A 15,213-nucleotide genomic window follows, 5' to 3' on the forward strand; every position below is an offset into this window, starting at 1 on the left:
ATGACCGCAACCACTGCTAATTGTCTCAAAAAATATTTTACCCTTAAATGTCGCAATGATGACGTTAAATGTTGCACCATTTTCCCTTTATCCTTAAATGTCACAACATTACTGTTAAATCTCGCAATATCTAAATTCATGTTAAACAGCTGGTAGTATGCCAATATTAACGTTTCGTATGTGAGAGGGGACTAGCTTACTATCAGATAGGCAACGATTTTGTGATGTACAAAATATTTGGCTGAAATTAAAGTCATCTTTGTCGGTATTATAAATTGACGACCACAATATATGAGTCCCTTTTTGATAAAACACATTTGTAGACTTTTTTAACAACCTAGAAGTCATGAGTTCGAGCTACAACATCAGCTTAAGACGGGTCTAACACATTGAGATGTTTGTTATTATTTTCGTCGGCCTTTTACCTACAAGCATGTATGCCTGCGGTGTCATCGGTATTAAAGGTATTATACTACATGTACTTATTATATATATTATTTTTTCACAGTCAGATTACAGTTTTACATATTACATTAATGCAAACATCACTTAAGGTCACGTATGCCAAAAATCAACCAAGAGTGTCTTTTCTTGAGAATGATACAGGCGTCCGAAGTGAAAATGCTGCCGTTGTAGGCAGAAATGTTTTTTCGAGACTGCCTGCTATGACGGAAAATACTCTAAAAGTGGCTAACATTCTGACAGAAAATCAATTTTATCATTTGTTTTATTCGTATCGTACCTTTATCCACATTGAGGCTTTAAATTATCATTTGTAATATTTTTTTCCTCATGCAAGAAAAGATGTTAATGTGAAAGGTGCATCGAAATAGTTTTTTATTGACACCCATTTTAAGGATAAAACATAAACAAATTTCACTTCGACCAAATTTTCCTATGTATGTAAGTAATATATTATGTCACTCTTAATATTTTTTCTGTAATGTGAAATTGCATTGAATTAATGGCCTCCGTTTTAGTTGAAATTACCTGTCCTGTGTGTCATTAAAAAGTGTTTCCTCGATGCACCACAACAAATTAAAGTTTAAAGCAAAATATGTGCAGTTTACAAGTGTCAGAAGTGTCGTCTGCTCATGCTTAATATACATGTATTTTTTTCTTGTAGCCCGTCATATTATTTTTTATTACAAATAGAAGACGAATATAGAAATTAAATCCGTACTTTGGCTAATACGTATGCCCCCAGGTTAATATTTGCAAACAAAGTGTGAAAATTATCTCCCATAACTAATGCATATAAAACGTTTTTAAAACGTTCATGTTTTGCAAAAATGAAATAATTCTATTATATACAAAGAACGAGAAGTAGATTTATCTGTAAACTCAAAATTTTACATAAAATTATATAAGATATCTTTAAAATTTCAAAGCGGACTTAAAAGGACGAACACCGCTACCCCGCTTGGTTTGAATTACTATTGTTGTATATAAACCCATTCAAGACATATGTGGGTAAATTAGCCTCCTTATCAATAAGGAATTGCTTGTTTTTCAGATCTGCCCTGTAATAACAGGGCAGACAGCTCTTTGTCCCTTTCTCAGATGAGAAGGGGAATGCTGTGATGCGTGTATGTGGTCGCACGGTCACTTTTCCTTCTAACATGTCCCGATGCATGTATGTGGTCGCATGGTCGAAAATCTCTAGTTTCAAAAATATCATTGTTCTTAAAACCTGTAAATCATAATAAGGAACTTTTACAGCCTAATTAGAACATAGTTACTTCTGAAGCCTAATATTAATAAAGGACTTCTACACTTTGGATTAAGAGGTATATAGAGCATAATTAGAACTTTCATTCTTCTAAATAGGAGATTCACAATTTCTTAAGCTACGGTTCACTTACTCCCGCAGAGCCCATGACCATCCCGGTAAATTACTGGGACGATCCGGGGTGAAATTATTGTTGCGGTCACACTAAGCCCGGCAGCACTACGGTTATCCCCAACTAACGACCCAGGATGCGCTCCGCATCATCTAGGCAGAGCTCTGAAGTTACGGTTCATGCCGGTGCTTCCCCGTTCGTTCCCGGATGACCCATGCAGAGCCCCGGTGTAATCCCGGTGGATTGAAAACGCTCGAAAATGATTGAAACATAATTTTTATTTAATATAATATCTATTGTTCCGGAATAGTAATTCATGATGATTTTCTGAAAAATCCTTATGCCATACTGTATAGAAGGGAAATGGGAAGGGTTTTAATACAAACAAGTGCAATCATCGCAAATTGTCGAGATTCTTTTAAATGAACCGTGCTTTGCCGGGGCTTTACCGGGATTAAACACAAATCCAGCCATATCAGCAGGGGTACCAAGAAGACACCGAATTAAAACCGGAAAAGATAAAAAAAGTCGGCGGGCATGTTATAAGTGAAAAAACAACTCAAAGGGTCCGATACGGGAGTTAAAGGGACAAGTGGTGTAAGAACAAAATGGGAGGGGATATACTAGTAGTGCGTACAATCTCTGTCGCATAATTAATTCTTTTTTCTTTTTTCTACTACGCAAAATATGATAAAAAAGAAAAAATTGGTGCTACTTATTTAATACTGTGCTAAAGAGGGTACAGGTACTTTAAACAAAATAAGAGAGAGGGTACCTGTGACAAGAAAAATCAATAGCAAGGAGGTATTGTCCAACAACATTGACCTGGCACTCTAGCATTTGACCCTGTAGTCGGTATATTCCGTAAACGTTACGATTTACTTGTAAATCGATATGAATGTAAATATCCAATTGTTAAAATGGTGTAAATGAAAATTCCCTCTTAGTGCAGTTGGTAAAGAGTTTTCACTTGCAGACGTAGACTGGTAGGTTCGAATTCCTATTTCAGCGATTTATTTTTTTATTTTAATTTTGAAATTGCCATTCTCTTTAAACTTTTGAAAACCTTTTTATTGTGTGTACTATCTATGCAGATTTTTTAATAACTACATTTAAAGCATGTATGCGCTTAAGCATATACGATTGCATAATGTCACAAAAAGAACCGTTGAAAGATACTGTAATGAAATGAAAGACAAAAATAAAAGACAATTGTGCAGAAAAACACCACTTAAAAGATATTCTAAAACCAGGTGTAATAAAACGATTTCAAATTAATTCTTGCAATTTAAATTAAAAAAAATTATAACGTGGTGTTGGTTAGGTATCGAACCAGAGACCTTCAGATCGGTAGTTCGACATCTATACCAATACACCAAACCTCACTGACGAGTGAAGTTAGCAAAAATATCGATATATTCGATAGGTAATAGTCAATGTTTATTCATATGACCTTTCCGAAAATTAATGAAGTGCCAGGTCAATATTGTTGGACAATAAGTTGTTTTTCTGAATTATAAATGCAGTTTTACTATTTATTTATATTTGTCCGAAGATAATCCTTGTATAAAAATGAAAGTACAATGATGTGTTCATAATCAAATCACTGGTTCATTTTGATCAACAAAACATGCCGATGCGGTGAGTGTGGCGAAACATCGCGACTTTGTGTAGCTTATTGTGGAGTTGCAGTAAAAATTCCTCGGAAAGACATAAATCTAGTTAAAAAAGTCTAGACCGTGGTTTACTTCTTTCCACCTTTTATCAGCCGAATATTGGTGTAGGCATGAGAATGACCTGTGCATGCACAAAGAGGGTACCAATATGGATATGCACCGTGTACGTAAAAGATGAGTTTTACATGCACATAACATGTAGCTTAGTTGCACAGTGCACGTCAATCAATGGTTGCAAACAAAAAGGATATTTAAAGTGTATTGGTTTATGATTGATGAAAAGTATGCAATACTATAAAAATGTTGATAGTCTTAAGTATCATGTGTTCTGGAACAAAATATTAGTAATTCATCATTTTAATGTCATATTATATCATGAAGAGACTAGATAAACGCTTTTAATAAATATATTGTAAGAATATCCGAATGATAAGTTTCTATTGCTTTTATTAATATTTGAAATTTTTGTTGAAAATGTAGACCTGTCCACTTAAAAAAAAGCATTTTTCATCTTGTGTCGGCAGATTGATCGGGACATTCCTTATATCAAAAGATTACTCAATACGTACAAACAATTACTCAATGTTTATTGTAATTTATATCACAAGCTAACTTAATTTAATTATAAATATCCATTTTGCGACATTAAACGTACGTGTTGCTATGTATAACGGCTAGAGAAATTCGTGCGATATTTAATGTTACCATTGTGACATTTAACAGCAGAAAGTTTTGTGACATTTAGCGGCAATGGTGCGGCATTTGACGGCAAGTGCAACATTCGGCGGTGATGCGACATATAACGGCGGCATATATGTTATGCTTAGAAAGTGGTAAAAGCGTGTAAGGGTGTTTACATTCTTACTTGATTTTGCTCGGTCGTACATGGAATATTCATGGGTTTCACGTGATTGATGGAGGCAAAACATTTCTTCTCTTTTCCCTGAATGTAAACACAAATATTAAAATATGAAGAAATATGTATAGCATCATATCAAATACAGATATGCTGAAATCGAATCCTAAAATTAATCTGGGAAAGGCATGTCCAGCAAAGTCTGCAGTATAGGACATCAGTGTCCTCACAGTGCTGCAGATATAAACTTATACACACGCGATTGTTACCTAAAAAATAATAATTCTTTAAACGTCCTGATAATTGATTTTATATTAAGTTTTTTTTCTCCAAATACATAATGTAATATATAATGCATATAATATAATGCAAAGTCTTATAAGAATGATCAGAAAAAAAAAGTTATTAAGAGAAATATTTGGTCGTTTAAGTGATATAATAAGCACTTGCCTTTAGTGAATGTTTCATTTCTACACTGTACAATATCAGGATACACAGCATCCATATCTTTTTTGTCAACAATCTCTTTGAAACCTTCTTTACATCTACATCTTCCGGCCACACATTGCTGCTCGAACTGATTATAACACTCAGAGAAGAAGCCGCCGCTACAAACCTCCCCTACCACCGGGAAGTCAATGAACCAGCTAGTCTTCAGTCTGCACCAGCGACCAGAGTCACTCCTTTCGTACCCGTCCTCGCAGTCACAGACACCTTTATCTCCGCATTGTGTCTTCAGACCCTGACATATCCTCTCTCCACCACACACCTCACCCAATGCTGAAACTGCAAAACAAATGTATTTATTTCAAAAGAGAAAATGTGCTTTTAAAAGAACATATTTTTTTGTAAAAAAATATGCATCATACACTATACCTTGACATGAATAAGATTTTAAAACTGAAGATATTTCAGCATTTGTGTCAGTTAAATGAAGGCATTTTTTCTTAAAAATCTATTTGAATTGCTCGATATGTTTCATAATTGAGCGACTTCTTTTTCTTCTTAGAGTAATATTATTGAAAACCACAAATAATTATATAAATATATAATTTAAAGGTCATTGTCCATAATCGAACCCTATCATACAAGATTTAAATGATAACAAACAGCGTTAACGTTGTTGAATAGAGCTTACGTTTCCAACACGATTTTCCGTCAGGACTGTTGGCATAGCCTAGTTCACAGCGACAACGTTCAACTTTGCATGCATCCATAACGCATTCGGAGTTCTCTTGGCATGTTCTATGATGACATTTCTGGCCAACTCCAACTGCATAAAATATAGAAACACAACACTTATACTGAAATATGGCGGCATTATTTTCGTTAAAGTAGTAAAGTAGTGAAGGAAGATGTAATTCTGATAATTTAAAGAAGTATGAAGCAAGTGTATCGATGATACTCAAAATGAAATATGAAGTCAATAATTTTATGATTTTTATACTGAGGTATGGCTTCAGTGTCTTTGTGATGAAGTATAACGTCAATCAGAACGTATTGATGCTTTTGATAATGATGTATGACGTCATTTTATCTTGAAGGCACTGGTAATGGAGAATGAAGTCAATATATTGACGGTAATTATAATTAATGTTTAATTTACATATTTAACCATTGAAGGTACTATTGTACAGCGATATTGATGCATAGACGACAAAATACGTTACAAACCTGTTGTATTTGTCGTGCTTGATGGATTTGATGTCCCATTAAATGATGTACGAGGTGTTGTTGTGGTAGATGTTGTACTTGATGTTGTATTTGCTGTAGAGTTAGTGCTTGGTTGTGTTGTGGTAGATGTAGTACTAGGTGTTGTTGTTGATGTTGTTGTTGATGTAGTTGTTGATGTAGTACTAGGAGTTGTTGTTGATGTAGAAGTCGTACTTGGTGTTGTTGTCGTAGAAGTAGTACTAAGTGTTGTTGTTGTAGAAGTCGTACTTGGTGTTGTTGTTGTTGTTGTTGATGTAGTACTAGGAGTTGTTGTTGTTGATGTAGTACTTGGTGTTGTTGTTGATGATGTAGTACTTGGTGTTGTTGCCGTAGAAGTCGTACTAGGTGTTGTTGTTGATGATGTAGTACTAGGAGTTGTTGTTGTTGTTGATGTAGTACTTGGTGTTGTTGTCGTAGAAGTCGTACTTGGTGTTGTTGTTGTTGTAGTCGTACTTGGTGTTGTAGTCGTCGTCGTTGTTGTTGTTGTCGAAGTCGTACTTGGTGTTGTTCGTAGAAGTAGTACTAGGTGTTGTTGTTGTTGAAGTCGTACTTGGTGTTGTAGTCGTCGTCGTTGTTGTTGTCGAAGTAGTACTTGGTGTTGTTGAAGAAGAAGTACTTGTTGATAAATCTGAAAGCAGTACGCAATATATGTGTGTGTGAAATACAATTGATAAGTAAATATCCAACGCTTTCGCCCTTCTTACTTTTATATACGGGAAAATCTCTGATAGTAATATAATGTTGTTTTTTGGGGTATTCCTATTTACAGACACTGGTTTTGACAACATTTCACTAAGTAACTTGTTTGTTCATCTAGAACGAAGTTGACGAAAAGTAATATGTACTTGTACTCCGCTAAATTAGTTATTATACTATATGCCACTACTAGCTATAAGCTGTAAGTATTGCTTAACACATTCTTGTGGAGGTTCAGAGTTTGGTCAGAAGACTGGCATGACAGTAATATTAACTCAATCAAGTTATCAACGACACTAGTTTTCAGTAAATGGACTAAAGAAGTAAAAAATTCTAAGGTATTTTTTAAAATTTTGTTTAAAAAAAAAATGAAACATTATATAAAAGATACCGTGCTTTTGACATTCCGTTCCAGTGACATTGACAGGTACACCTGGAATGAAAATAAAATTGAAAATTAAGTTACCTCCGAAAAATTATGAATGTGTATGCCTAGGTTGTCTATTGCAGCAGAATAAATGTCTATAAGATTTTTTGAAAAGGCTCTCTAAGCATTTAAACATATTGAAAATATCATGAACAATGCTATTCATCACCTTTTAGGTTTTCGTACTCTCATTCTTGTATATATTCATGGACAATTGTACTATATTTTACTGCATGTATCACAAAACGAGATACAAAGAAAATCCAAATAGTAAATGAGTGTTATATAGAATGATAACAGGCATGTAGAAGGGTCATTGTTACAGTCTCCTGATCTTTCTTTTATATCATTTTAAAAAATCTTTTTTGTTGTTGGTGTATTTAGCCCGATTGGATTGACTGGATTTTACTCGAAGGGATCAAACTCGCATGCGACCTTGACCTGGTAACATTCACTCGGATCAAATACAAGTTCCCGATCAAGATACTCTTATAATATTCTTATTATGTGTATATACATATGTGTGTGAAATACATATGGTAAGAGATAAAGAACTTGTCAAGATGCTACAGTTTTGTTTTTTGAGGTAAATCAGCAATCCTGTAGAAATGATTCATATACGGTCATCCAGGGTGTTCTTATTTGATTGGTTAATATATTTAGATTGATATAGCTATGGCATCTGCCTTAACACGAAATTTATCATATCAAATTAACGTTATTAATATTAAAACATGTACTTGTGAATTTTACTATTAAGTTACTTACCTAACTGAAAAGTTTTGGGTCTACAAAATCTTGTATTGTACGGCTCCGCATATCTCTCTTCCGTCGTTGCTGGTCTGAAGCCATCTTCGCAAACACATTTGTTGTTTGTACATTGCAAGTCATCGGGAAAACACCAGAATTTCTCGTTATCACAATACTCCCCGTGCTCGGCAGATGTATCTTCACCTTTCATAACAAGAATGCACTCCTTGCCATTTTTAGACGGCTCATAACCCTCCAAACACACACACGTGCCGAGGTGACATTCACTCAAAGGTGGGCCCCCGCACACCGTCCCCATTTGGCACTTTTCTCCTAGAGGGGTTTCTGCAAAATCGATGATTAGTTTGTGATATTTAGAGCTTGAAAATTTTGCACCAGATTTTATATATTTATGTGTTTCCAAAAATGCTTCATAAATACGCCTTAAATGCTTTAAAAAATAACAGATAGCAAAATAATTAGAAAAAGTATATACTGTATAAAGGTATGATAAATAAAGACACTGGAAACTCTAATTTCTTTGTCTGTCTTCTCCTAACATGAAATTGAAGTTTTCAGGGGGAAAATGCCTCTATAGATATTATATAAAACGTGACGTAACCAGTGATTGACTAGCTTTAGATGGAAAATATCGTGAAATGAGACTTTTTATAAGCAGCTTTAAGAGAACAGTATCACGACTATACAGACAGGGACTTGTAGAAATATCCGAACTCTGGTCGCACGAATTCTGTTCATTATACAGACATTTTTGATATTTCTTTGTCAATATAGTTAGTATGTCTTGTTTGTGAGTAGGAAACAATCACTATTTTGACATTGGTAGCTTTGTATGTATTTGTGACTCTCTTGAAAAAGAGATTCGGACATTGAAAATCAAAGCATCGATCATCAGCTGCTAGTAAAGTAATAGAAAAGTTTGATTAAATTTTGCAAACTTTCTAAACGTATGGCAGACATTCCATTGGGTATTTTTGAAAATCTCAATGATTAATCTGTATGTTAATTTAAAAGTGATGGTCTTAAATGAACATCATGATAATAAAGTTTGTTCATTTTTAGTGCCTTGAGGTGAGTGGAGACTATTTACGCCTGCAGATTCAAGCTTATTTCCATGAAAATTTTGAAAATGGAAAATCTAAAAGTAAGATATTGTGAAGTCTACAAAGAAAGTAATCTACATATACAATCCACGCAAAATACAAAAAGAGGTCAATAGCCCTTTCTGCGTTAGTCACGCACTAGAAAAATTGTGATAGATACTTTTAACTCACGTAACATGTAAATTATTACTGGAATCTTGAATCTCTTTACATTTCTTAAAATCTTAGTACTTTTAAGTTTGATTCTTGGTTTTTTGGTTCATCTGGAGGCATGCAGCTTTAAATGATTAATCAGATACCTATTAATATAGCCTTTAATAATACTGAGCGATGAGTTTGTTGCGTGTGACATAAGTTTGCGTACTAATTGGAATTGAGTTTTTGGTCAACCGGTACTCTATTCATTTTTCCAAAGTCACCAGTACCCGAATTATCGCGAAAAGTTGTCATAAGTCGTAACTGAACAAACTTTATGACTAGTTTTTGAGATAACAGTATATCTTCCTGTGTCTAATAAAATAAATTACCTAAGATAACGTCAAAAGATGTTATTGTAAGCCAATAAAAATGCCGCATTTTTGTGGACATATGATACAGAGGAATAGGAATGCAAACTGTTTATTTATTCATTGAAAGTAAATATAGAGAGGAAATATCAAAGCATATATATCCCTTCTTTTAACGTTTTCTAGGAATGTGGGGATTTTTTTTGCAATAAGGAAACGTGCTGAACTATTTATAACTTATATAGGCCTTTTTATAATACATATAAGCTAAAAATATAAAGCAAAGACCAATGCGTGTTCTACATTTAACAAAATATATGTTATATAATAAATTTAATTAGGTTTTAACACCTTCTATTGGTGCACTATGGGTTTCCTGTATGCAATCGCATAACCGCCTCTACCCATAGATGCGCGTTGCAAAAATAGTACCACGGGTTGGAGTTTTGATAAAAATGCTTTTTTTGCAAATTGAACTGTGAAAATGACTAGTTATTGATAAGTATAATTACGCATTTATCCGCGCATGTGTCTTAATTTAAACTACCTATGTTAACATTAAAATAATCGCAACTTTTCGGCACTTAAAGAATGGGCTATGAAGAATTTCTATGAGCAAAGACTGTTTGGTGTAAAATGCTCTTGGTCTTTAAAGCATATGGTATAATAACAATTTTTTGGTAAATCAAACTGTAATATCTGGAAAAGGGAGATCCCTCTAGAACAAGAGCAATTAAACAAACCAAATAGTTACAGCGTGATAGTTGATGTAATATGCAGCACCGGCTTAAGTGGTTTTCAAACCTTAAAACTAATGTTTTTGAATCAATGATCCCAACAGGACCAGAAAAATATCAATGATCCCAAAAGGACCTTAAAAATATACCAACACTTAGGTGAAGCATGGGCAACATTTTACGCCTGAAACACAGCACTTGACACCTGCTATTTTGACTATATAAATCTGGATAGGGGCGGGGGTGGGGGTGCTGGTCCCTCGAGAACAATGAAAATAAAGCAAATAGTTGACAATTGCGGACTCGGTTCAATTGAGTCTGGTCATGAGAGTATATATAAGTGCAACATCTTTCACACCCCTAGCTACTGTTAAAACTAACAGGTTAAATAATTCAGTATTAATGGACACCAAGGTTTCATTTATTAGATTATCGAGGTTACATATTAAGATTAACTAATAGTGTATTGAAACATTCGCAACTTCTCGACCCATTATTAATCAATGAGATGTTCCAAATAAGGTCTTCCTATAAACAGACAAGAATAGACAAAAACCCAAATAAAGAGAGCACACGTTTATAGCAGAAGCACTCAGAAATTTCTATGATATCAATGGTAAATTGAGATTTAAATATCAATTAAAAGATGTTTTGTGCGGATGATATAATATGAACACGTGCTTAATTTCGTTTGTTGAGAACAAACGTTAGTTCATGATTGTCAAGACAAACCATCAGTTTATAGTAACAAATTATTTATATTAGAAGCTTATAATTTTAAAACACATTTCGTTTTAATTTCATGATTAAAAAGTTAGATAAGTAAAACATAAAATTATTTTAAGAGATTTAAGAAACACCTATATTTCATGTTTTCAAAATGTGTATATGATTTCAAGTTTTCTTTAATAAAACACCAATAAGTTAATAAATCTATTCCACGAACTTATTAGAAAACTGAAAAAAAGTCTTAAAACAATTTAGTTCCCATAGACAGTTACAGGTATGACAAATTGGGAACAAATATGTTAGCAATTCATTAACAACTAGTAAACGCATAAATGATATAGTTTTCAGGATAGTTTATATCACGTTTTATCAAGTGCTCTGTTGGGGCAAAACATCTCAATGGATGTAAAACTTGCACACATATCGAGATATCTATTCCTATTTTTTCCACTTTTATCTCAGATTATATCAAGTAGTTTTTGCAAGTTTAACTATTATCACTCAAAATATCATCTTTCAGCCTGAACAAAACTATTTATCACTTTTATGGAAATATTCAAAATAAGTTTTCAACAGAAAAGAGATAGTGCAGACCATGGTCAAAGGGCATGGACAGAATCAGTGGATGTAAGGTGTCACCTTAGTGCAATAACGGGTCAACTCTTTATATGATTTAATAGGAGTTAACACGTTACTGCACTGAGATGACGAAATATTAAATTACGTTAACTTTATATGTTTGAACTTGAAGTATCAGACGCTTAATGGAAACATTTTGAGAAAGCTTTTGAATATTTACCTCCAGTAATAGCAAAAACGTCGTCATATGACCTTTACAAGGTCGGTGAGATTCTCAACAAGTCACGGAATAATGACTAAAAGAATTTAAATTTCTATCACACTGATTGATATGGATTAGTTTGTGCATTAAGAACAACACCAAAACAATTTACAATTCTTATATCCCATATAGGGCGTGAATCTTTTTAGATAGATAACAAAACAACAATACAATATTATATTCTCTACTCACCTTTGACGTTACTGGATTTGTTACTATTCTTCTAAAATGTATATTACAAGATTTGGTTATTTCCTTGACTTTGATACAGCAATATTTGCTCTCGAATAGCAATAAGTTGTTTTTACAGATGCTTATAAAATGTTCAATTCACAATTAGGTTCTTTTCTTGCCATTCACACAGCTAGACTTGTTCACGGATGGCAATAAGCTGTTTTTACAAAATTTTTATGCTTATAAAAATGTTCAATTCACAATTAGGTTCTTTTTTACCTTTGTCACAGCTAGACTTGTTCACGGGTGACAATATTTTAGTTTTACAAATGCTTATAAAATGTTTAATTCATAATAGGGTTAATTTTTCTTACCTTTGACACAACTAGACTTGTTCACGGATGGCAATAAGTTATTTTTGCAGATGCACCTCATTCCATCACATCCCAACCATTTGCAATGTGAACCAGTCGGGCAACTCCTTTCGTCGTTCTCACAGCTGTCAAACACGTTCAACCCGACTGTGAAAAAATATAACACCATACTTTACAACATTATATCATCATAATTATAATATTCATTTAAACAGTGGATAATATAATGTTAAAATCCATAGCCATGGCATTAATATGTTAAGATACAAATATGAAACGGGTAATTGCAAAATACGAAAGGCCTTTTTTTAAATGAAATGAAACAAAACAAACACAACTGGAGACGTGCATATTTAAGATAAAGATTTCAAACACTTCACATGATAGTAAATAATCTGTTGGTATGAGAGAACATATGGAATGGAAGGTCGAATTTAATAAAATTTGTTCGACAATTTGATATATGTGAAAAAAAAGAAAAAACAAGAAAAGAGTATTTCAAGAAAAAAAATGAACGAGCGATCTTTTAAAGTTTGTCTAATCGGAAGGGAATAACCAAAATAAGGTTTACCAATGTATTTTCTTTTTAATTTTCAGACTTCACATTCATGACTAAAAACTCTTTATACTAAATGATGTTTAATCTTAATTTTTTTAATTAAAATTATTTGAACTGATAAAGGGCAGCAAAAAAAACATGATTAACTTGCAACAGAAAAAAACCATTAACTTATTAACTACAGTGTTTCCTTTCTTTTCGAAACTGTTTTTATATACTATTTCGTTTTAAGATCAAATAACTTCTTTTTAATTATCGAAACTGCAATCTAACTTTATCAAGGTCGTGATTGTAGTTAAAAATACAAAAATTAGATATGAGAACATATGTTCTTACCAGTGCAACAAACAAAAAGTAGCATCCAAAAAGGACCTTGTTGAATTCCCTGATACACCATTATTAGTTGTTTTATAATGATATTTAAACCTAAAATATTCCTAAACTGTAAGAATATATCGACTAACAGTTATATTTTCGAAACATCTTAAAACAGTCTTGATTATTATTTGTTCTGAATTTTATCCGGATTCCATTGGTATGAGATGACCGAAAGAACGCGTCATTGATTTAAGAAGAAGCTAATATCTTATGGATAGCTATAAATTCAAAATATTTAATTATACATTAATTTGATTTCGTTTCAGGTATGCAAGATCAAAATTCATTGAATTGTTTTCATTTTTCCGTTCACGTTTCACAAGCAACTGGATTCTATAATGATGCTATTAATTCCACTTGGCGCCGTTTAGTTTCAGTCACAAAACACAACACTTGAGGTTTAGAGTAGATGTAAGAATCACTTCTATTAAAAATCACTTCAAACGCGTACTCTGTTACATTTTGTGAACAACATGCGCACATATACGAAATTTATCTGCACGAATTGTCACAAACAACGTGTTCTTATTATTCGTGGTAAGGACATCTATTTGGTTAAGAAAGGAAAAAACAAGATCATCACCGAAAGTAAATCATTCATTAATGTAACCTCAAGTTATCTTGGTCTAATTCGGATTTAGTTGCATCTTTTCGGTCTTTATCTGGGCTTTCATCCTCAAAACCTTGGACGCTGAGGAACGTCATTCCTTACATAGGAAGTCTCGGAGATTAACGGGGCGTCCCCGCTAGATAAAAATGTGTATCAAACTACCGTATACTTCCGTACACGAAAGTTGATAAAGCTTAAAATAAGTTTAGTGATATTACAGGATTTCAAATGTTTTGACTGTCGTTTTACTTTGAACATGGTTTTTCTTCCAATTAAACTTCATTGACCTATAGGAAAACAACATACTTTAGACGCCGTTTCGGGGGAAGTTAATTCCCTTTTCGGTTATAAAAAATGTGACCGCGGTTAAGTTTTAAATAACTTTTTTTTCAAGATAATAATTAAAGAAATAGATTATCACTCTAATTTTGATGTCTTAATGTTCATATATACCATCTTTAAATTTTTCGTTTGTTTAATTGCAGTTGTTTATTTGCAGTAGACCCTCCTCCTTAAAACCTACCTATTATTAAGACCAACTCTCTTATAAGACCAAAATATTCTATAATTTTTGTTAGTTGTCGCTGTACTTGAATTAAAAGTTTGTTTCAATCATTACATATTATCAAATGACGATCCGGTATCCAGGTCGTGACACAGGAATGATGATTACTTTCTAAATTCCATCTCATCATAATCATAGCATGTTTTGAAAGTGTCATAAATTAGGCCTACTGTCTTATCAAAATTGTTGACACCGTATTTTGAAGTCATCAGATTAATGGATGAAGTGAAAGTGATGTTGCTATCTGATGAAGTTTCTGGTGTGATCCTATAATTATCTACATTTGTATATCTGTATAATATGCATTATCTTGTTTTAAATTGATAAAGCTGCGGTCTCACCTACATCCCGGCAGAGCCCCGGTAGACGTCCGGGCGATCCAGGAACGACCGGGGTACGACCAGGAACAACGGTTCATTTCAAAGGAATCATGATTGCACTTGTTTCCCTTATTTCAAGTCTTGCATAAGAATTATTCAGAAAATCATCATGAATTACTTATTAAATAGAAGAAAATATCATTCCAAATTGTCACAAATATATTAAATGAATATTATGAATAAACGTCATCATTTTCGCGCGCGTTTTCAATCCACCGGGGTTCTACCGGGACTCTGCTGGGATCGTCCTGGGCTCTGCCTGGATCGACCGGGG

General features: G+C 33.4%; 1 protein-coding gene across 1 annotated transcript; it reads right to left on the minus strand.

The window, feature by feature from the left end:
• Nucleotides 1-4,385: 4,385 nt before the first annotated feature.
• On the minus strand, nucleotides 4,386-8,111 carry LOC132757975 (integumentary mucin A.1-like; the record flags this gene model as incomplete). The annotated part of the gene is made up of 6 exons (XM_060749474.1): nucleotides 7,981-8,111; nucleotides 7,177-7,218; nucleotides 6,051-6,717; nucleotides 5,515-5,649; nucleotides 4,827-5,162; nucleotides 4,386-4,463 (listed from the first exon to the last, which is right to left on the minus strand). Coding segments are annotated over exons 2-6 (1,246 nt in total), but the record flags the coding sequence as incomplete, so codon positions are not given.
• Nucleotides 8,112-15,213: the final 7,102 nt, after the last annotated feature.

This window comes from Ruditapes philippinarum, unplaced genomic scaffold (assembly GCF_026571515.1).
Source record: "Ruditapes philippinarum isolate M1 unplaced genomic scaffold, ASM2657151v2 ctg11306_1_1_1_1, whole genome shotgun sequence".
NCBI lineage: Eukaryota > Metazoa > Mollusca > Bivalvia > Venerida > Veneridae > Ruditapes > Ruditapes philippinarum.